This window comes from Sciurus vulgaris (genome assembly GCF_902686455.1).
Source record: "Sciurus vulgaris genome assembly, chromosome: 10".
Taxonomy (NCBI): Eukaryota; Metazoa; Chordata; class Mammalia; order Rodentia; family Sciuridae; genus Sciurus; species Sciurus vulgaris.
The window spans coordinates 123,726,833-123,749,725 of record NC_136470.1 but is presented as its reverse complement, the minus strand read 5'-3'; the positions used below and the strand labels follow the sequence as shown (position 1 = coordinate 123,749,725).

The 22,893-nt window shown below is 33.8% G+C and overlaps 1 protein-coding gene across 10 annotated transcripts in view; it reads left to right on the top strand.

Moving 5' to 3' along the window:
* STAG1 (STAG1 cohesin complex component) overlaps nucleotides 1-22,893 on the top strand; it is a gene marked incomplete at its 3' end in the record, with an annotated part of 382,903 nt that overhangs the window by 199,422 nt on the left and 160,588 nt on the right. For 9 of the 10 annotated variants that reach the window (XM_079154996.1, XM_079154998.1, XM_079155002.1 and 6 more), the window contains 2 exons: nucleotides 6,093-6,297; nucleotides 21,970-22,121. In XM_079154996.1, the coding sequence (XP_079011122.1) occupies nucleotides 6,093-6,297; nucleotides 21,970-22,121 (357 nt within the window). Of the gene's footprint in view, nucleotides 1-6,092; nucleotides 6,298-9,342; nucleotides 9,493-21,969; nucleotides 22,122-22,893 lie in introns of those variants that run through there. The other variant, XM_079154997.1, reaches the window with a different exon arrangement.

The following is a 22,893-nucleotide window of genomic DNA, read 5'->3' as shown; positions in this document are numbered from 1 at the left end:
ACAAACATTTGTTGGTATCTCATTTAACTAATTGATAACAGTTTGGGGCAAGACATATTTAAAAGGAATGATACTGCCAATCTTTATTGCTTTGACTTTACATACTCGTATCTGTGACTAAGGAAACAAATTGTCAAAGTGGATGATTAATTAAAGACTAAGCATGGATAAAATATTTTATATATCCCTATCATGATTTTTAGAACCATTTTGAAAGTAGCATTCTTGTGGTGACATATTCATTTGATCAGTACATATTTGAATGTCTGTTACATTCCAAGCATTGAGGATATACCCTTCAATACACCAGACACAAACCCCTGCCCTCGTGGAATTTGCATTTTAGTTAGAGGAAAAAGTCAAAGAATAAAAATAAAACACCTAGGCCAACTACTGTAGTATGATAGATGGCAATGAATACTGTGCAGAAAATTGAAATCAGTAAGAGATTGACCCAAAAAGGATAACCTAAAGTAGTATATTCAAGAACACCTATCAAGAATGCGACACTGAGCCAAGACTTCAAGAAGTTGATAGCAATCATTGAGCACACATCTGAGGGAAGAGAAAACAAGGGCAAAGAAGCGGAAACATAGCCAGTGTATTTGAAAGACCACAAAGAAGCTAGTGTAACTAAAGCACATTGATTGTCATTATTGTATTTAATTGTTGTGCCCTCCGAACGTTCTGAAAATATAAAACAGTTCCTCAACTTTTTTTTTTTTTTGCCCTCTTTAGGTGACATTAACTTTTTGACAACATCAAACTAAGTTGTCTTGTAAGGTGTCCCACAGTTTTGTTCCCAGATTTTTTTTTTCTTTCTGTATTATTTAACATGTTCCTATATCCTTTTTGTTTTGTAATTGAATGTTAGATCTAAAGACCTCTTTAGATTAGCGATACATCTTTTTGGAAAGAAATTTCATAGGTGAAATTTTGTGTACTTCATATTGTAGGCAGTACATAGCAGGCTATTTATTAGCAGTGCTAAGATTGAGCCTTTTTTAAAGTGCATTGCATCTCTGTAAAAGTACATTTTGCTTTGCATTTATCAAGTAATGGTTTGACAACCATTGAAAATTTGCCAGATAATGATTTCAGTGTGCATTGATAATCTATTCCTGATACTTAGGGTTTATTTTGAATTTTGAAATCAGTGTGGCTTGAAATCTGCAAATTGGATATTGTACATAATTAAATGTGACCATCTGTTTTTATGGGACAGAGTAATTGGGCAATCCTAAACAAAAAAAAAAAAAAAATGGGCTTCCTATGGGATGTCAGGAGCAATGAATTTTTTGTTTCCTGTTGTGGAAAAACCCAGTCAACCAAACCAAAAACATAAGACTAATTTTTGCCCGTCATTTAAATTGACATTTAAACACTAATTCAGTGTTTTATCACATTCCTCCCATTATCTTCCTCACCATTGCTACTTCTTAAATTCCCTGCTCCACCTCTCATTTTGTTTTTGAATGTGTAAAATGGTAAGTCTCCTTAACCCTTCTTCTGTTCCTTTGCTGAGTGACTACTATTCTCTACATTGCAACCAGATATTTGTTTTTAAAGCTCACATCTACTCAGGTTACTCACTTGAACAAAATCTTTCATTGGCTACCCACTGCCTCCAGAATGAAGTTTGACTTCTTAGCTTTATTTATGAGTCTCTGTGCTCTGGCCCTTACTTTGTTATTGTAACACCAGAAATTCTATTTTAGTTTATGAAACTTAATGTAGCTCAACAGTCCCATTACTGTGACTACTAATTGTATTGCCTACAATTTTTGTTCCTCTTTCCCATGCTGTTTCATCTGCAGAGAATTGACAATCCTTTTAACAGCTCTTGTCACTTTGTATGTTTATATATCTCCTTAATTAAAGCAGAAAATCTTTGAAAGAGAAGATCCTTGTTTTACTAGTTTTTGTATGTCAAGGACCTGGTACAGGAGCATGTTTATTGTTCAATAAATTGTTTAGGTAGATGGTAGGTAGACGATTGGGCTGGTAAGTCGTTTCTGCCTACTAAACAAGGGTTCATAAATTACTGTTTTAAGCAATAGTAGTACAGAAGCCCTTCCTTACTTATTCTTGGGGAATATGTTGTAAGACCCATACTAGATGCCTGAAATCACCAATGATGCAAACTTTTGTGTATATATGCATCTCAGTTTACATTGGAGTTACGTCCTGGTGGCTTTATAATAAGCCGGAAATATCATAAGTTGAAAATGTGATTACTAAATACACCTAACCTTTTGATAACATATAGCTTAGTAATATAGTACACTATAGAGTAACATTTATTAACCTTTTTTTTTTTTTTTTTTAATTACTGGAAATTGAACTCAAGGGTTTTTTACCACCAAGCTACATCCCTATCCCTAAATTTTGAGACAGTGTTTTGTTAATGTGCGAAGACTATCCTCAAACTTGCAAACCTCCTGCATCAACTTCCCAGGTTGTTGGGACTGTAGGTTTAGGCTGTGAAGCCCAGCTCAGTTTTTTACCCTTAACGATTGTCTCAATGGAACTTGTGTCCACTGCACAGCATTGTGAGAGAATATCATACTCAAGGTCACTAGTATGGGAAAACAGAATTCAAATTTCAAAGTTGATTGCAACTGAATGCATGTCATTTTCATATTATCATAAAATCTAAAAGTCATGAAATGAATCACTATATGTTAGGGACTATCTGTACTTAAGTTTTTTTCTGATATGTACATACCTATAATTAAATTTTGTTTATAAAGTAGGTGCAGTAAAAGATTAATAGTAGGTGCAGTAGAAGATTAATAATAACTAATAAAGTAATTATATAAAAATACATTTTAAAAAATTATGTGAATATAGTCTCTCTTTCTCTCCACTATGGTGGGGCAGGTCTTGAATACAGCATGGATATTCCAGAAAAATGGTTGTCTCATGTCCTGGGTAGGGTGGAATGGGATGGTTTAATATTTCATCACACTACTCAGAACAAGAATTTAAAACTTAAGAATTGTTTATGTCCTTAATTTTTCATTAATATTTTTAGATTTAGATTGATTGACCACAGGTTGACTCAAACCATTGAAAACAAACCCACAGATTTGGGGAGGGGGTACTGTGTGTATCTTTGGGTAAGTGTGTTGAAATTAGATAGCTAAAAGCATGTCCCTAAAAATAGGACAACATTGTCCATCAGCTTGTTTTAAAAGCAATTCTCTTAGATTTACTCCTAGAGGATGTTTTATCTCGTTAGCTATCGGTTTTTGACCAAATTGATTAAGCTCTCAAATATCTGTAAGGGACTGTTCTTTGCTATTTTAAATTTATGTAGATCATTATTGGTTGTTATTAAAAATTCAGATTCTTAAAGATGGTATAGTCAGTTCTTTCTACCTCTGCTAGCTATAAAAGCTCTACTGTGTAGTGAACTTCTTAGGAGATTATCCTAGTCTGGGATCTAAATCTAGTTTTCTTGCTGACTTTTTAAGCTTGGCATTGTTTTCTTGTTTGTTTGTTCTTTCTTCACCCATCAGGGTTCCTGAAACATCTTTTCCATAAGTCGGTTGTCTCTCTAGTTGACAACAGAACTTCCTTTGCCTCTCTGTTGAAAGAAAGATCACCAACCAACCAATCCTTCTGTCCTCCAAATTTCCTTTAGTAAACCATGTGAAACTCCAATATATAGACTTAACAGTACCAGGACCAAACAACTATAGCTCTAGGATCTAGAACAAATTCTTTATTTTTTTTAAGGTCTTCTCTTATAATTATGCCTATTAGTAATCACTAGTGCATGGATACAAATTCTGCTTGTGCAAAGTATATGCCATATAAATGCATGATACATCATGTTTTGTGACACAGATTTTTCTACCTATATTTTCTGAACACACTTTGGGGAATGGCTTTTTTACTACACTTTTTTCCTTCAACTCTGTTATTAGTCTTCCTATAGATTTCTGCCTGATATTCTTCCTAAACTAAACTTACTTCTGCTTTCTTATGCCTATTTTTTTGTTTGATATTATATACCTTTACATTTGTTTATTGAATAAATTCTTTGTTCAGACATCATAAGGCGTTGCTCAAAGATTTAAATTTTAGTTTTGGATGAAGCTTTTTAAGGTACTTGATAATTATCTCTTTTAATTTCCGTATTTAGTTACCTTAGCTTCCCTGAAAAAAAAGATACTCCTTGTTTTTCAGTACCCATTGCCAGTTTTAAAAAATGTGGCATGCCTAAGTGAAGAAATTCAAGAGAAATTTAGAACTACTATTAAAGAAACTTTTGTCCTGAATACAATAAATTTTTTTTCGAAAATGTTTTTCCACATTATTTTAAAAAATTTTTTAGTCGTAAATGGACATAATACCTTTATTTATGTTTTTATGTGGTGCCAAGTTACAAACCTAGTGCCTCACACGTGGTAGGCAAGTGCTCTACCACTGAGCCACAACCCCAGCCCTGTTTTTCCTCTTGATAGTAATATTTGTACAAGGTTCAAAAGCTAAAAAGAAACAAAATGGAATACATTTTTCACTCTATTCAGGAAAAGAGCTAGGTTTTGTTTTTATAATACGTTTCAGATTTTTTTAATGGTGTACTGCTGTTGCCTTCTGCTAAGGATATCAGAGGATTTTTTTCTTTGTGTTCATGCTCCATCCTCACAGACCTCTGCCATCTCTGGGTCCAGTGCCATAGAGGAAGTCTCTCACCACACCCTTATCCCTTTATCAGTGGTAGACTGGTGTTCCTAGTTGGTTGATGGAATAATAGGAGTATCTGTTGTCCATGTCCTACCTAAGATTTAACCATACCCTTTGTTTCTGAAGCTACCGAGAGACCTTCTCAGTTTTCGTCTTCCTTTTTGTAGCAGCGGACCTCCACCTTACAGATGTAGGATTGGACTTGATTGGGAGTTTGCCACTCCTTTCCTTGTGTTAACACACCTTTGATCTGGTATAGATTTCAGAACCCAAGACTGTTTTGTCCCCTGTCTCTCAAGTAGAGAGTTTAAATTTACTCTTCTTCAAACCCCAGTGTATCTTTAATAGTGCCATAGGGATAACTCAGTTTGCTCTTCCTCTCTTCACTAGATGAAGGCTTTCTGATTTGTAAGAAGGAAAGATCTGAAAAGAGAGCTGGGATTCTTACCTTTTTCTTAGACATTGAAGATTATACCCTACTGACTTTTCTCGCTAGAGAGAGGTTCTCTGTTTTCCTTCTTTGTCCCCAGGTTTGGTTTTGAGTACAAGGTTATGCAAAAAGAGTTTTGAGTGAGTGCAAACTTCCCTTGTTGTTCTGCACTGACAAGCTAACACGTAATTGGTATTGGACATTTCATTAAATTTTTAGTTGACTTCTTCTTACCTACTTTAGTAGTGGTCATATTTCTGCCTTATGAATTTCCATTTCTGTACGTAAGTGTTTTAGGCTATAGAGAGAAACTCTTTAAAAAATGGGATTCTTTTTTTTAAAAAAAAAGATTAAGTTTATAGTAACATTGGAATAAATGATGTTGGCATTTCATACAAGAAAGGTTAGTTTTGGGTTCTTCAATGAAACGCTTATGTTTTTGTAATTCTTAAATAGTCTTAAAAATACTGGAAGGGTTTTGTGACAAATATCATTATTACATTGATCTGAATTCATTGGCAAATATTCTTTCTAGTCTAAACTTTAATTTTTTAAATTTTCTTCATCAAAGTGTCTAAAATTTAAAAAGTAAAACAATCCATATACTTAGGAAAATCACATCTTATTTTTGTCCACATGTACTCTGAAAAATAGGATTTCTACTTATGTAGTGTGGGGGGAACCTTTGACCGCATGTGGTAGCCCTACCTGTAATCCCAGCAGCTCAGGAGGCTGAGGCAGGAAGATCACAAGTTCAAAGCCAGCCTTAGCAACTTAGCAAGGCCCTAAGCAACTTAGGGAGACCCTTCTCTAAATAAAATATAAAATAGGGCTAGGGATGTGACTCAGTGGTTAAGGCCCCCTGGGTACAAATCCCTGGTACCAAAAAAGAACCAAAAACAAAGAACCAACTTTAATCAATATACTATCATGTCATACTTAATGTTCTTTTTATACCTTTTAGGACAGTGGTGATTATCCCCTTACCATGCCTGGACCTCAGTGGAAAAAATTTCGTTCAAATTTTTGTGAATTTATTGGAGTCCTGATTCGACAGTGTCAGTATAGCATAATTTATGATGAGTATATGATGGACACAGTAATCTCCCTTTTGACTGGTTTGTCAGACTCCCAGGTCAGAGCTTTTAGGCATACAAGTACCCTTGCTGGTAAGTAACCAACATTTTCTTTCTTTCCATTTGGTTTGTTAAATATATTTTGTTTTAATTAAACTTTCTTTAGAGCAAATATTAATTTAATCGCAGTATTCTGGAAAATAACACTTTCTGCCGAATTCATCACAGTGATTTGTGTTATGTGTTAAGGTAAAGTTTATGCCTGTTTAGTTACCTGGCATTTGATAGCCTTAAGAATAAAAACATGTTAAGTAAATATCTTTCTGAATGTTTTTTCCTACATCTTTATTTTACAACCAAAGAAATTTTAAGAGGCTACTATGCCATATTCTTTGGTAAACCCAATTAATGATAGTGGAAATTCCAAATTGACAGTTTTTTCCTCCACTTAATTACATTGCTTTATGGCTCATTGTTGTTATACTTGTTTGCAAATATTTGTTTATATATTTGAAACAATTCTATCTAGTGAGGAACAGGCATTCTTTCTATAACTAATGCTTTGCTGACACTTCAACATATCTAGACCTCATGTCTCTAAAGTCAGTTCATTCAGGTACACTAGAGATAATCTGAAGAACTGATAGAAGGAAGTTTATACTTTTGCTTTTTTCATTTTAGAATTATTATTAACTTGTCAGCCAAGTATATTCATTTTTTCTTGTTTTTCCACAAGGTAATTTGTTAATTGAGCAATTGTTCTGTTCTTCCTTCACTTCTTTAACTGTGCTTACCTAAAATGACTATTTCTTTTCATTCATGTATGGAATGTGCATGTGAGTGCACATTTGTGTGTGTGTGTGTGTGTGTATATATATATATGTATATATATACATACATATACATATTTATTCCCAACTTACATCTTTTTGTAGCAGTTACTTTATCTTCATCTTAATTTTTACCATGACAAACCAGATCTAGGTTCATTAAATACATTTCATCTCACATTTAAATTTCAGTATTTCATTTATTTAAAGCATTGATTCTCAAACATCAGCATGCATAAGAATCATCTAAAAACATGTAGAAACAGATTATTGGGACTCACCCTCATGATTTAACAAGTTTCTAGATGATGTTGATCCTGGTAGTTTTACAAACACCTGATTTAAAATTGTGTTGTTCTCTGACTTGACCTGTTACACAAATTCAGTATGATGATGATAGCTGGAGTTATTTGAAATATTCCATTTTTTTCCAATTTTCTTTTTATTTTACTTGCTCTATACAGCTAGTGCATAATTAGTGTTCATTATTCGTCTAGTTCTATGCCAAACAAATATGAAATACAGTTTATTTTCTTTTACTATCATCCTTTTTGTCATTGTTGAGAGGGATATATTTTATTTAGTTTTAGCTTTTTATAAAAGATAAAATCAAAATATCATTTATTATTGAAGAGGTTTCTGTACAACAAACATGGTTTATTCTGTTTTGAGAATATTCTCTTCGTTATTATTAGGAAGTAAAAAATTTTTTACCTTGTATATTTTTAAAAATATAATAAAATGTTTATTCAAAAAGTTGTGTGATACTACACATTGCTTTCTAATTTCATGACCTTTAATATCTTCTACATATGTCTGCTTTTTCTTTTATTGTTTTCTGTTTCCTTTTAATCTTTCTTCTTTCTGTGTACAGTAATGCCCATTTACCTGGTTGTCAGATACATAAAGAATTCAATGATTTGAAATAAATACAACTTAAACATAAGGTAGAAATTGCTTCTGAATAGCCAAAGTTGCTATCACAAAAAATTAATGAACTTGCCTTCAAAAAGAAGTTATTATCTCTATCTTCTTAAAGCCAGGAGAGACGGAGAAGCAAAAAATTCAGATTAAACTTACATGCTGTTCTGCTGATAGTAGTTTAAAATGACAATTCATAACCAAAAAAAAAAGACAGAAAGGTTAGTCTATAAATCGTATGTTACAGAGCAATCTGGGGCTCTTCTGTAGGGGTAGACTACCTCTCTTCAATCCAGAAACCTTTGTGCCACATAACTCTTTAAGAATAGAAGTTGGGCTCGTTGGCGCATTCCTCTAATCCCAGTCACTTGTCCTGCTGAAGCAAGAGGATGGAAAGTTCAAAACCAGCCCAGAAATTTAACAAGGCCCTGTCTCAAAATAAAAAGTATGGTTATGTAGCTCAGTGGTAGAACTCCTTGGGTTCAGTCCCTACTACTGAGGGAGTAAAAAAAGGAAGAAAAGAGAAAGAGTACTGTATTATAGAAATATGCAGAATATTTTCACTTTTAAAATATCGACTTGAGACTAGGGATATATTTCAATGGTAGAGAGCATGGTTAGGCACAAAGCCCTGTCTTCAGTCCCAGAACCAAAAATAGCATGTTGTCTTAATTTTTTGAACAATATACTTTAATTCATTTGCATTTGTCCTTCAATGCCATGTAAATGATGTATTTCTGTATTTTAACTGCCTTTATTATGATGATTTATTTAGTTCTTCTTTCTGTTGAAACTATCCCTTTAGTTGCTAATTTCATATATTTTTAAGTGTATTTTCATTATGGCTTTTCTCCTATTTGAGTTGAGTAGCTCCCTCCTAGTTTTTTCTTGCCTCTTCCCATGATTTGCTTGTGTTCCTGATAGCTTTTAAAACTGCTTGACAAATGTCATTTTGTTTTCACCCAAACTCTTTTTATTTCATCATGTAGATTATTTGCATTTGAAATTGTTTTCCAAAATCAAATATTGAAAAGTGGAAGTTATCAACATTGTTTTACTGATTTTTTTTAAAAGCATAGACCTATTTCTCACTCATTCTCTAAATTCATTTCAAGATATTACTATAATTCCCATGTGTCTCTACTAATCATCATAAATTCTAAAACTTAGCTGGATAAAATGTGTGAGACATATCAATCACCTATCTTTCAATAAAGCACAGAGGGCTTGCTGAGAACTTAAGTCTGTCTAGGTTGGACAATAATTATCCATAATGTCAAGGATTTTTTTGTTCTCATCTTTGCCCTCTTTTTTTGTGGTATGTATTGAGGCATAGATTGAAAGATAATCATTTTTATTCACTTTGCAGGACAAGTCTTGGGGACTAGATAAAATGGGCAGGAACATTTAATCCTCTGCTTCAAAGACTATGTGCATGGACAGTTACCAGGCAGTTATGGCCAGATATGATTATCGGCTTTGGAATAAAATGCTCCTTGACATTGCTTATATCTTAGCTGAGAAGAGAGACAATCAGGTTAGTTATTTTGTAGGGTACAGATGTGATGAGTTCCATAGCTTCATAAGTTACTAGAGTGATCTTATCAGTAGTACTTTTAATCTGTTTTCCAGTTATCCCACTTACTTATGATGAATTAACTAATGTGTCCCTATTATCAGTGTTTATGCATTGCTTTAAACTGTATACTACATTTTTATTAAAAGTTTTCAGCATTCTATAGTTCTTCAGGTCTGTTTAATCCTGTTTATAAGTATTCTGATTTTTCCATTGGAGGTTAACTCTTTGGAATACTTTTTATTATTAAATTGAAACAGGCTGTTAACAATTACATTTTATTTCCTTATTTTTCTTTTCTCTTAGTTGAAATTTTAAAACATAGTGTTCTATGTACTCAGTCCATTTTAATAAAGAAGGCTCACATTGCAGTACAGTTATTTACTCTTAATCTACAGAACCAAGTACCCTTATTTCTCTTTTAAATAGCTATCTCAGTTGGACATATTAGAACCTAGTTTGTGGATTTAATTTATTTAAGAAACATTTCGTTATAATTATTTTTGTGGCGTTATAGTCTGAGACTGGGAACATTCTCCCCCAATTTGATGAATTTTTTATATTTTAGAAGAAAAATTTTAACATTGTCATAAATAGATAGGACTCTCTTTGATTTGCCACTTTGTTGTTTGGTGTTATGAAAATAATGATTTCTTCCAATAATCTTTCTCAGAATTAGTTATCTCACTTTTAATCAGTTGCTTTTAAAATGTATACCAATACTCCATAACTTGTTGACTTCAAATTTTTGTTAGATAGCAGTTTTCAGGATGAGTAACGTTGGTTTAACTTTCTTTTTCATTATTTTCTCACCTATGTAATTTTCTATGATGTTGCAAAAAAATGTTAATCTAATACTGGCTACCTCTCACTTTTAAGGTGAAAGTGCTTATTTGAAGAAAGTAGGATAAAGAATTAAATTTTTGTATTAATAATGAGGTGACTTATTCTGTTTTAATTTTTTCCAAATTGAGTTTGGGAAAAATTTTTAAATGTGGTCAAGATCATCATATAAGGGTCTTGATAAGTGATTTATAATAAGTCATTCTAAAACTCTTAAAGGATTAAACATTTCTTTATATCTTATTGTTTAACACTATTATGTTGACTTGTGGTTGATTTTATATTTGCATATGGTTTATTATTGTTTAATATTTCTTAGAGAATTACCATCTCTAAACTTTTTCCTTGAGGAAACACATTACATATGTGAAATTGCTTTGTTTATTAATCATATTGTGAAAATCATTTTGCTTTAGAATATTGACACTTCTTTTCTTTGGCTTTTAGTTGCTGAAACCATATATTAGTGGTTGATAGAATGGGTTTTGGATCCAAACTTTCTGGATTCATATTCCTCTCTTCCTTTTACTAGTTGGGTAACCTTAATGTACCAGGTCTCATTTTCTTCATATGTAAAATGGAAAAGATAATGATAGGTACCTCTTACTAAAGAGATTAAGGGAGCTTGGAATGGTGCCTGGAATTTTGTAAGCTGCTGCTCTTAATTCTGTAATGACAAGAGGGCTAATAGTATTTGCCTATGTTCATACAGAATGTATGAATACCTACTCATAGTAATAATAGGCATAGCTAATGGGGAAATCAGAAAAAAAAAACAAGTTAATAAAATTTCAAAAATTACTGCTAGGAGAACTAATAGAGTGCATTTTCATTTCACTTATCTGTTGATTCTCAGAATACATATTGTTTATTAAATTCACTGTTCTATAATTATTATTTTTTTTTAGTACTTCTTAACCAGACAGATTATTTCTGTTTTTTTATGGTTAGGACTTGAAAATTTTAGGACAATCTGTCATTGTCAAAAAACAGACCATAGAGTATAAATAATCTCTTCATTTTTGTCTTTATATTTTATATTTCTTATTCATTTTTTGTTTTTCTTAAAAAATACAAGTTTTCATTGCCTTGTTCTTGTATCCCTTATGTTATTTTGCTTTATCACTTGTCTTTCTCACCCATACTGTAGGTATAAAACCTTGATTCACCTTCCCAGGATTTTTAAATAGTGAGCTTGTGGTATTCTCAGGTTATTGTAATACCCAATAGTTGGCCAAAGTCGCAAATACCTACATTTAATTGTTCCTGTAAAAGAAAAGTATAACTTTTGTGAATGTAAATTATATATATGTGTGTGTGTGTGTATGCATATTTGGATGACTCCAAATCTCTGACTTATTTCCTTCAAGGAATAAATGTCTGGACTTCCAAAATGAATATGTGGTAGAAAAACTGCCTTATTGCCTATGTTTGGTGAGGATATGGGAATTTAATTGCATATTTTACAGTCTATATATCACTTTCCATCTTCTGTGGAACAGATGCAGTCTGTTCCTGGGTCCTGCAGAGCAAAATAGCTTTTTGTTTCATGTTTTTCTACTCCTTGGTTTGATTTGAATGTTCTTTGCTCATCTTCTTGTTGTCCATATTCATATATTTGTGGTTTGAGACTGCAGGTATTTTCTGGGTTCATTGAAGATGAAAAATTTTTTTTCTCCTTGCTAATTGCTTCAGATTTAAAGGGATCAAGGAATTAGTTAGATCTTTATCATTTGAGAATGATAAGGTTTGTCATAGCCCTCTTTTAACATAATCTTTGTAAAGTAAAGCTTATGCAGAACTACTTATAATCAGCCTTCTCTTAATAATATAATTTGTCCCATTATAAAACATTTTTAGACAGTAGATATGGTAACACATGCCTGTAGTCCGAGCTACTTGCAAGGATCACCTGAGCCTACAAGTTTGAGACCAACCTGGGCAATATAGTGAGACCCTGTGTTTTTCTTCTGTGTTTCTACTCGTCTATTTTTTTCCTTCTATTTGGGCCTGAAATGCTTTTATACAATGTTTTTAATACCATTCATACAACATATCTCTATTTTCCTTTCATCATTTATTATTATCACATCCTTCTTCATACCCTTAACTTTCTTGCTTGTCTCTCTTCATTACACTCCCTAGGAAAACCCTGTATCACCTCAGGCACCACACTTGCATCAGAGTACCTGAGAGTGAGTGGCCATTATAAAGACTGGACTTTCTGTTATTTTGTCAATGGAACCTTTTCAATGCTGCCTAGCAAACCCTACAGAATTCCATTACAGAGTTATTTCCACTTCCTTACAAGCTTATACTTTACCCCCTCAAAACTATAAAACCTCCTTTCCTATCTTCACACTTAGCTGATTATCTTGTACTTTAAAGGAGACAGTCAGAAGAGGATCAATCATTCAAGGATTAAATCTACCTATCTGGCTACAGTTATAACATCTATACACTGTCTTTTCTCTTACTACAGTGCCCTCTAAGTCCAGTCCTTGTACTTGGGCAATGAATCTGATCCCTGTATACTTTAGAACATTGTTTTTCAAATTGTTCTCTTTTTTCTGACTTCAATTTGTCCCCTGGGATTAGATAATTCTTATCATTATGCTAATATACTATAATGGCTCCCATCTTTTAAAAATCTTTTGTGTTAGTCTGAATTCCCTCCAAATAACAAACCCAGTTGAAGATATTACACACACACACTATTACACACACACACTCCATACGTACACACTGAAGTAAATTGGCCTAATCCAATTATGAGAACTGGCAAATTGAAATCTGTAGAATAAGCAAGCAAGCCAGTTGGAAACTCAGGAATTATACAGCCTTGAGTCAGATCTGCAGGGCAGGCCAAAAGCTCAGTATTTCATGCTGCAATCATCAGAATTTCTTCTGAGAAGTTTGTTTTGCTTTTAAACCTGCAACTAATTGGTTGAGACCCACTTACATTATTGTGGGTAATCTCCTTTGTTTAAAATCAACTGAATTTAGATGTTAACCATATCTACAAAATACCTTCAAGGTAACAAGTTGATTAGTGTTTAAATAACTGGCCAAGGTCATCTAGCAAAGGCTGACATATAAGATTAATTATTATAAATCCCTTCTTTCATCATGCCCCTCTAGCTACAGTCCCATTTCTTTACTTTTCTTTGCTCGAAATCACAAATAATTATATATATTCATGGTTTCTGCTCAGTATCCTTGTAACTCTCTTTGCACCTGCTTCCATCAGGTTTCTGTCTCTACCGCTGCACTGCCTGTGTTGTCTTCCAGTCAGCAGTTACCTTTTTCATTGATTTATTTTACCACTACCCCCTTTTTTTAAGGGGCATTATAATTATACATAATGGTGGGATTTGTTGTTACATGTTCATGCATGCATACAATATAACAGTATAATTTGGTAAATTTTATTTCCCAGTGTATCCTCTTTTTCTTCACCTGGTTTCCCTCCTCTGTTTACTGGTCTTCCTTCTATTTTCTTACAACTCCCACACATTTTTTTCTTTTTTTTTCTCACTAGCATCCATATAGGGTAGAAAACATATATGACTCTTGACTTCCTGAGTTTGACTTATTTCACTCAACATCATGTTCTCCAATTCCATCCATTTACCATCAGATTACATTATTTCATTCTTTATGGCTGAATAAAACACCATTGCATATGTATACACATTTTCTTTATCCATTCATCTGCTGATGGGCTCCTAGTCTGGTTGTATAATTTGGCTTGAATTGTGCTGCTATAAACAAGAGTATGCATGTATCACTATAGTATGATGACTTGAATTCTTTAGCATAAATAACAAGAAGTGATATAACTGGATCATAGGGTGGTGTGGTTTCATTCCTAGTCTGTTTTATTATTATTATTTTTTTAGTTAAATATTATATTAGGATACATTTTGACATTAATCACGAAAGCATGGAATATAATTTGCTCTAATTCAGCCCCCAGCACTGAGTCTCCCCTTATTCTTTCTCCCTTCCCCGTTACCCTCCCTCTCCCCTACTGATCTGTCTTGTAATTTATTTATTTTTTTTAAATTAGTGTCTTATAGATACACTTAATGTTGGAATTCACTGTGCTATATTCATGTATGTGTTACATGAAAGTTTGGTCAGATTCATTCCACTGTTCTTCCCTTTTCCCATCTTTCCTTTCTCCTCCTCAACCACCTATGTCTTCTCTGTTGATCTTTCCTTTATTTTGGTACAATTACATTTTTTTGTTGTTGTCCCTTTCTCTTTATTTACAAACACACACACACACACACACACACACACACACACACACACACACACACAACCTGCCCCTGCTTATTTTGGATTTGCTTCTACATATCAGAAAACATTTGACCTTTGACTTTTGGGAACTGGCTTATTTTACTTAGCTTGTTAGTCTCCATTTTCATCCATTTGCTGGTAAATGCCATGATTTCATTCTTTATGGTTAGTACACCATTGTGTATATATACCTCATTTTCTTTATCCATTCCTCTAAAGGGCACATAAGTTGGTTCCATATCTTGGCTATTGTAAATTGTGCTGCTGTAAACACTGATGTGCTATATCCCTGATATATACTGGTTTTACATCTTTGAGATAAACACAAGAAGTGGGATAACTGGGTCATATAGTAGTTCTATTCTATAGTATTTTGAGGAAACTTTATCTGATTACATAGTGGTTATACTAATTTACAATATTGCCAAGAGTGTAAAAGTGTTCATTCCCCCCTGCCCACATATCTTTTTCACTTATTGTTCTTTGTATTTTCCATGACTGACATTCTAACTGGAACAAGACAAAATCTCAATGTAGTTTTGATTTGCATTTTCCCAGTTGCTACTGATGTTGAACATTTTTTCATATATTTGTTTGCCATTTGTACTTCTTTTAAAAAGTATCTGTTTAGTTTATTTTTCCATTTATTGTTTAGATTATTTGTATATTTTTTATTTGAGTCTTTTATATATTCTGGATGTTAATCCTCTGTCAAACGAGTAGCTATCAAAGATTTTCTCCTGTTCTATAAGGTTCTCTCTCCACATTCTTCCTTTCTTTGTTGTGTAGACACTTTTTAAATTTGAAGCTGTTCCATTTCTTAACTCTGGGTGCTATTTTCTGAGCTTTAGGAGTCTATGGAAAAAGTCCCTGCCTGTACCTGTAGGTGAGAATATTGACCCTATCTTTTCTTCTAGCAGTTGCAAAGTTTCCAGTCTAATTTCTAGTTTTTTGGTCCATTTTGAATTAACTTGGTTCAGGTAAAAGAGAGGAATCAAGTTTCTTTCTTCTACATATACATATCCAGTTTTCCTACCACCGTTAGTTAAAAAGGCTATCTTGTCCTCAGTGTGTTTTTGGCAATGATCTGTCTGGGTTTTTCTGTGTCTTCTGTTCTCTTTCATTGGCCTATGTTTTTATGTCAGTACCATGCAGTTTATATTATTATAACTATGGTATAATTTGATGTCAGGTATTGTGATTCCTCTCCAGCATTTCTTTTTTGTTTTTGAGAGTCTCTTTGTTGAAATGATCTTTTGCTTCCTGCAGTTGCTCTTTCAACTGCTTATTGGTATGATCATTCATTGCCTGCATTTGCTCTCTTATCTCATCCTTTGCTTCACGAATCATTTTAATCAGGTGTAATCTGAAGTCCTAAGTCCTTTCTGACATTTCTTCTACCATACCGTCACTGGATTCTCTTAATATAGAATCTAGGTTTGTTTGGATCATTTTCTTCCCTTGTTTTTTCATGTTTTTCATGTATCTTCCCCTCTAGCAGTGCAGATCCTCCCTCTAGGCTTTTTTTTTTTTTTTTTTTTTTTTTTTTTTTTTTTTTTGCAGTGCTGGGTATTGAACCCAGGGCCTTGTGCTTACAAGGCAAGCACTCTGTCAACTGAGCTATATCCCCAGCCCCTCCCTCTAGGCTTATAGTGACCCTGTAGGTTTGCAAAACCTTTTCTTTAAGGGGGAGATCAATATTAGCAGTGCCTAGTTCAGACAGTATGCAACCCAAAACCAGATAGCCCCTATGAGGACATTAACAATATTGTTATAATAAACAGAATGAGTTCAAGTATTATCTTCAGTAAAACAAGTAGATTTGCAGTAAGGTCTGCAGTGTTTTTTTTTTTGTTTTGTTTTGTTTTGTTTTGTTTTTTTGTGGTGCTGGGGATTTGAACCCAGGGCCTTGTGCTTACAAGGCAAGCATTCTACCAACTGAGCTATATCCCCAGCCCAAGATCTGCAGTTTCTAATGGAGGACAAAGAGGATGCAGAGGGGTGTAGGATGTAGCTGTTAATGGGATAAGAAAAGAATATAAAGAAGTTCTAGATCATAGAAAGAGTGAGAGTGTAATCATAAGAAGTTGGTTGTTAGCATGGGGAAAGGGAGAAAGAGACTCTGAGGGAACAGTTACGTAAACAAAAGGAAAATAGAGCAAGAAAAGTAAAGAAATAAAAACTTAAAATTTTTCAATAAGGAGAACAAAGAAAATCTACACTATAACAGTCTTATAGTATTCAAACCTCCCAGTCTTCAGTAGCCTGATGTGTGAGAGGTACCTAACAATGAGCTGCAAGTCTCCAACAGGTGTCTCAGGATGAGATCTGCCCCATCTAATGATGGGAGATATGGCTTCCAAGATAATCCAAGATGGCTGCTCTGGCTTCCAAATGTGTTTGCAAATGGGGAGCTGCAGCGTGGGGTATGGGTATGGTCGGCTGGATGTCCTGGAGGCGGGGTGCACTTGGTCGGGCAGGGATCCTGGAGGTGGGTGCAGTCAGTCAGTCTGGGGGTCCTAGTGGTAGGACAGTCAGTCTGGGGGTCCTGATGGTGGGGAGCAGTCAGATGTGAGGGCCCCGGAGACAGGAGTGATCAGTCGGGCTGAGGGATCCTGGAGACAGGACTCAGTCAGTCCGGCCAGGGGTCCTACAAGTCCTGGCTGTTGTCTTAAAATGGCGGCATCCATGTATATCCAAACCTGCAGGTACTGTGACAGTGAACTTCCAGGCAACAGCAGGCAGCTGGTGTTCCACTTGTGGTCAGTCTGTTGACTGCTGTCGGTCAATCGGGAGGTGAACCTCGGACAGTGGGTAATGGGTAGGTGAAAGGCAGGCAAATGGTGGATGGTAGGCACCAGACAATGAGCAATCTGCACTCAAAAAGTAGTTGATACAGCATTGGTTTTTTGACTTAGAATTGCTTTGGCTCTTCTGTGTCTTTTATTTTTTCAGATGAATTTTAGGACTGTTCGTTTCTTTGTTTTTTAGTTCAGTAAATAATGTCATTTGTATTTTGATTGAGATTTCACTGAATCTGTATGTTACTTTTGATAGTGTGACCATTTTAACAGCATTAATTCTTCCTTTCAGTGAACATTGGAGCTCTTTCCACCTTCTTGTGTCTAGTTTTTCAGTGTTCTGAAATTTTCATTGTAGAGGTCTTTCACTTCCTTGGTTAGATTTATTCCTAGTGCTAATTTTGGGGGGTAGGGGGAGCTATTATATAACTAATTGTTTTCCTGACTTTCTGCAAATTGATTATTGATATGTAGGAAGGATTAATGTTGATTTTGTATCCTTATCAATTATTTTCTTATTGCCTAGGTCATTGAGCAACTCATAGATGTCACTTTTCTTTCTTCCTAGAACACGTCTATGCATGTTTTCTGGAAATAAATACTATCCTAGTAGGCTTTAATTAAGCTGCAAATATTGAATTATCTTTAAGACTCAATCTTCAGATTTGTTTTTATTAAGTAATGAATAAAGTGTAAAGTAGCCTGTGTTAACTTTTTGTCACTGTAAAGGAGTATCTGAGAAAATCAACTACAAAGAGGAAAGGTTTGCTTTGGCTTACGGTTTCTGAGATGTGGGTTTGTGGCTAGTTCATTTGTTTTGGGGCTTGTGGTCAGGCAGTACATCATGGTGAAAGGGCATGGTGGCGCAAAGCTGCTCATCTGCTGGCAGCTCGGAAGCACAAACAGAGAGGGGTGCTTGGGGAAGAGTCTTGGGGAAAAAATATACCGTCCAAAGTTATTCCCTCAGCTCTTCCAAGTAGAGCCCACCTCCTAAAGTTTCTACCACTCCCAAAGCTAGGGACAAAGCTTTCAACACATTACAGATGACAATCATAGCACAGTTCCATGGCTTAATTATTTTTCTGAAAAAATAATCATTGTGAGAGGCATAATAGTCATGAGTTCATATTCAAAGTAAAAAACTTTTACATGGTGAAATATTCCTTATCTACCCCGACCATCAAATTCATTTCACTGAAGAAAACCAAAATTCCTAGTTTCTTATATGTGTTAGCAAAAATATTTTATGCCTCTAATAGCAAATACAAGTTCAATGAGAGACAGTGTGCTATAGTGATTGAGAGCTTGGGATATGGAACAGTTCTGCCTGTAATCAAATTCTACCTGTCACTGGTTGTGTCTTAGCTGATCTGAATACATATGTGCAGAGAGCTTAGAAGAATGTCTGACTTATGAAAATAAGTGACATATTTCTCCTTTCTGCATAAATGATTTCCTAATATAAATAACATTTGGCATTTTAGCTCCCCCACTCTCCCAAAAAAACAAAACACACATATAGGGCAAGCTTTTTTTTTTTTTTACAACAAACAAATCATACTACCCCACTTTTTTCCCTTTAGCCAGTAATTTTTCATTAAATATGTGCCATCCAGTTATGGCTCTAAATACCAATGTCTTTTATAGCAGCTTCCAGAAGTTTTGTTTGGTTGACATGGCCACTTAGATATATAATCAGCCAAGAAAAAAACAAAACAAACAAACCAAAAAAAAAACACTTTCTACATTCCCTAGTTTCTATTTCTCTCATTTCCTTCATTGTAATTTTAAAAATTTGTTCAGCTATACCCTTAAATATACTTCATATGTAACCATTTCTCTCTACTTCTTGTTGCCACTTTAATCCAAGCCATCATCACTTCACTGAATTACCCAAGGGCAAAACTTTTAAATCATCATTTTAAAACTTTTTAAGCAAAAGATTTTCAGTTCTCCTTTACTCTTCTCCTATTTGGTTTCCCTTCTTCCACTTTTACTCTTATGTAGGGGCAGGTACTTTGTTTTGTTCTTTTTTTTTTTTTTTTTCCCTATGTCTCTAACACATTGACCAATGCCTAGTATATGTTGGATTGGTAGGTGAGTGAGGAAGCACTAAATAAGTGCTTTGTGAACTATGTGGAGTAAAAAAACCAGTTTTTGTTTACCAATCTGTCACAATCTAGTACTTTTGTAAAATGCAATAAAATAGAATTTAGGAAAAATGAAATATGTATTTATTAGTGTCATTTTAATATTAAATAAAACAAATTACTGTCAGATTGCTGTAAAAATTTCTAAGCACTTTCAGATTTGTACTTATAATTAACTTATAATAAACCTTTTTTGGTAAGCAGCTATTTGTTGACCATACTGAGTAGCACATTACTAGATCATATTCATCATTCTATAGCTCACAGTTGAAATGTAAAACTAAATGAAGTAGTCTCCTTCAAGACTGCTTCAAGAAGGCACTTCAGAACTTCTGTCATAATATGAAAGCTGAATCCCCATGGATTATATAATAAATTATTGGTAATATTAGTAATACTTGTAAAATCTAATAAATACTCTATATATTACAGTCTTTTAAAGTGGACTAAAGAAAACATAATTGTCAAGTAGTATCTATCTCATAATTAGAGGGCTACCTCAATACCTGTTTATGTGCTGATAAATGAAGTAAAATGGTGAAATCTTTAAATTTACAGATTTAGAAATATTTTAACAGTGTAAATTATTTTATATTATGTATGGTACTTTCCTGAAAATGTTTGGTCATTTTGCATTTTTTGTTTATTGTAGTAAGTTGATTATTTTCTTGTTTAATATATCTGGGCTGAGAAGAGGGTCATTTCATGACAGTTGGAGTTTGGTATCTGGGGTCACAGGAAGACACATAGTGGAAAGCTAAAGTCACTAAACTCAAAAGCCGTGCCTCATCTTCTACTGGTAAATTCCAGCCAGGGTTTGTGATAATTTTAGTGCTTTCCAAATCCTTATATTTCAATTCATTTTACTTTAGAGATCCAGAAGTTTATACTGAACCCCTGTTAGTTATCACTTTGTGTGGTCAGAATGCCTCACTCAGTTTGTCCCAGATCCTTTGGTCTTTGAGCTGTTTACCTTCCTAATACAGATTAATTTTGAAAGCATTTTTATCCTTCCTTATAAAATCAAATATTCTGTGATTGACAATATATAAATGAACTTGCAAAATCACTAATTTGTGTTTTGAAACACACAAATATTTCTCAATGTATTATTTGAGATATTGTATCTTAGGAAAAGAAGTATTAGATGCATTTCTAAATTGTCATTAACTTAAATGGTGCATTCATTTTCAGAATTTTTGTTTTATATTTTGGTTTTAGGGCAGCATCAAACACTGTTAACATGAAACTAGCCAAAATGTAGTTTTAGAAGAACATTGGGTGTGTGCAGATAGATCAGTAATAGATTAATAGATAGGTAAATAGACAACAATCCAGCATTATTTATGTTTGTTACATATGTAATTAAAGGGAAATAGCAGAATTTTAAAAGACAATGTTTCCTCCTTTTTAGTTAAATTGATATGTTAGCAAATACATGAATCAGTCCCAAAGCACTGAACAGTTCATTTTTTATTAGTGAACATTTATATTTGTGGATGAATTACCTAAAAGGAACAAAAGGAGAAATTATTTACCAGCACAAACTGTCTTATTCCTTTACCGTTATTTCCCATACTCTATCTCAACAGTGAAGATAAGCATGAATGAATAGACAAATCAAAAATTGAGATTTAAGTTCATTCCTGTTGAATAGATGATTTAAAAACAGAAGTTTGAAAATATTTAATAGGATTTACAAATACTAAGTGAACACTTAAGAATACATTAACACTGTGACTGAAGAGAGTAGGTCAATTAGAAGTTCACAGAATGCATTTTTTTTTTTTTTTTTTAAAGAATTCAGTAGGATCGGTGTGTTTTTTAGGAGTCAGAAATTGTGCGATTCATTGAGGTGAAGAACAGAGGGGAGAGGACTATCTTTGGGGATAAGGATCATAATCATAAACATTTAAAGGAACTTTGATGTGTGTACATAACATTAAGGAAGCATTTGTACACACAGATCTGGTGGGTCAGAAGAGAGAGATAAGCTTGATTAGTATGCCAGCACTAAGGTGTGTGTATTTGGAAGTAGAGGGAAGAGATTGTTTAAGGTGTTGCTTAAATCTTTCTGACTGACAGGATAAAGCTTTTTTTAAGTAGGCAGTGTTAACAAGCCCATCAGTTCTCTCTCGAAGTTGAGAAAATTATGTTCAAGACTAAGAAAAATGAGTTTATTTCTATAAAATTACCATTTTGAAAAGTTTAAATTATCCCTGGGTTATAATGCAAATAGATTTTTTTCTTTCATTTATTTGCTTTATAAATTTGTAATCTTTTGGATGAAAGTTTTGTTTTGTAGGCGAATATTATAATATTCCTTTATTTCATAGCCATGAAGCTCATGACTGCTCTGGTGAATGTTGCCTTAAACCTCAGTATTCATCAAGATAATACACAGAGACAATATGAAGCTGAGAGAAATAAAATGATTGGGAAAAGAGCCAATGAAAGGTTGGAATTACTACTTCAGAAACGCAAAGAGGTAAGTAAGTTTTATTATGTAACTGATGGAATATGTAGTAAATATAAGTAGGGGGTTTTTTGTTCTCTGCCGAAAGGTTTATATTTTTAAATTTTATTTTTAATTTGTTTAATCTTGAAGTTCTCAAACGAAACTGGCATATTCACTGGTTATTGGCTATGTGCCCTTTGATGGCAGACAAGGATCAGAAACAGTTTTTCAAAGAAGGCCATCTGAACCTTAGTAAACTCAGAAAAGTTGTCCAGCAATGGACTCAGAACACATAGTAAATACTAAAACCACAACTGTAGGCCAGCAAAGCTGTATTTCTAGGAGAAAACCAAAGTCTGCTGACATATAAAGACATTCCTGTAAATTAGATTGGTCCAGATTTTGTTTGTTGTTGTTTATGTTGTTCTCTTTTGTTTTTTGCTGTGCTCATGATTGAACCCAGGAACTCATGCAAGCTAGGCAGGCATTCTACCACTGAATTGCACCTCCATCCCTTGGTCCCAGTTTTAGAATGACCTTTTTTTTTTTCCTTTTGGGTACTGGGGATTGAAACCAGAGACACTTTACCACTGAGCTACATTCCCAGCCATTTTTATTTTTTATTTTGAGACAGGGTCTTGCTAAGATGCTGAGGCTGGCCTGAAACTTGCAATCCCTCCTGCCTTAGCCTCCCAAACTGCTGGGATTACATGCATGCACTATGGTTCCTGGCTTAGAATGACATTTTTATATATATGTTGAAACTTATTTTAGACTGGATTTTTAATAGGAACATTTTTTT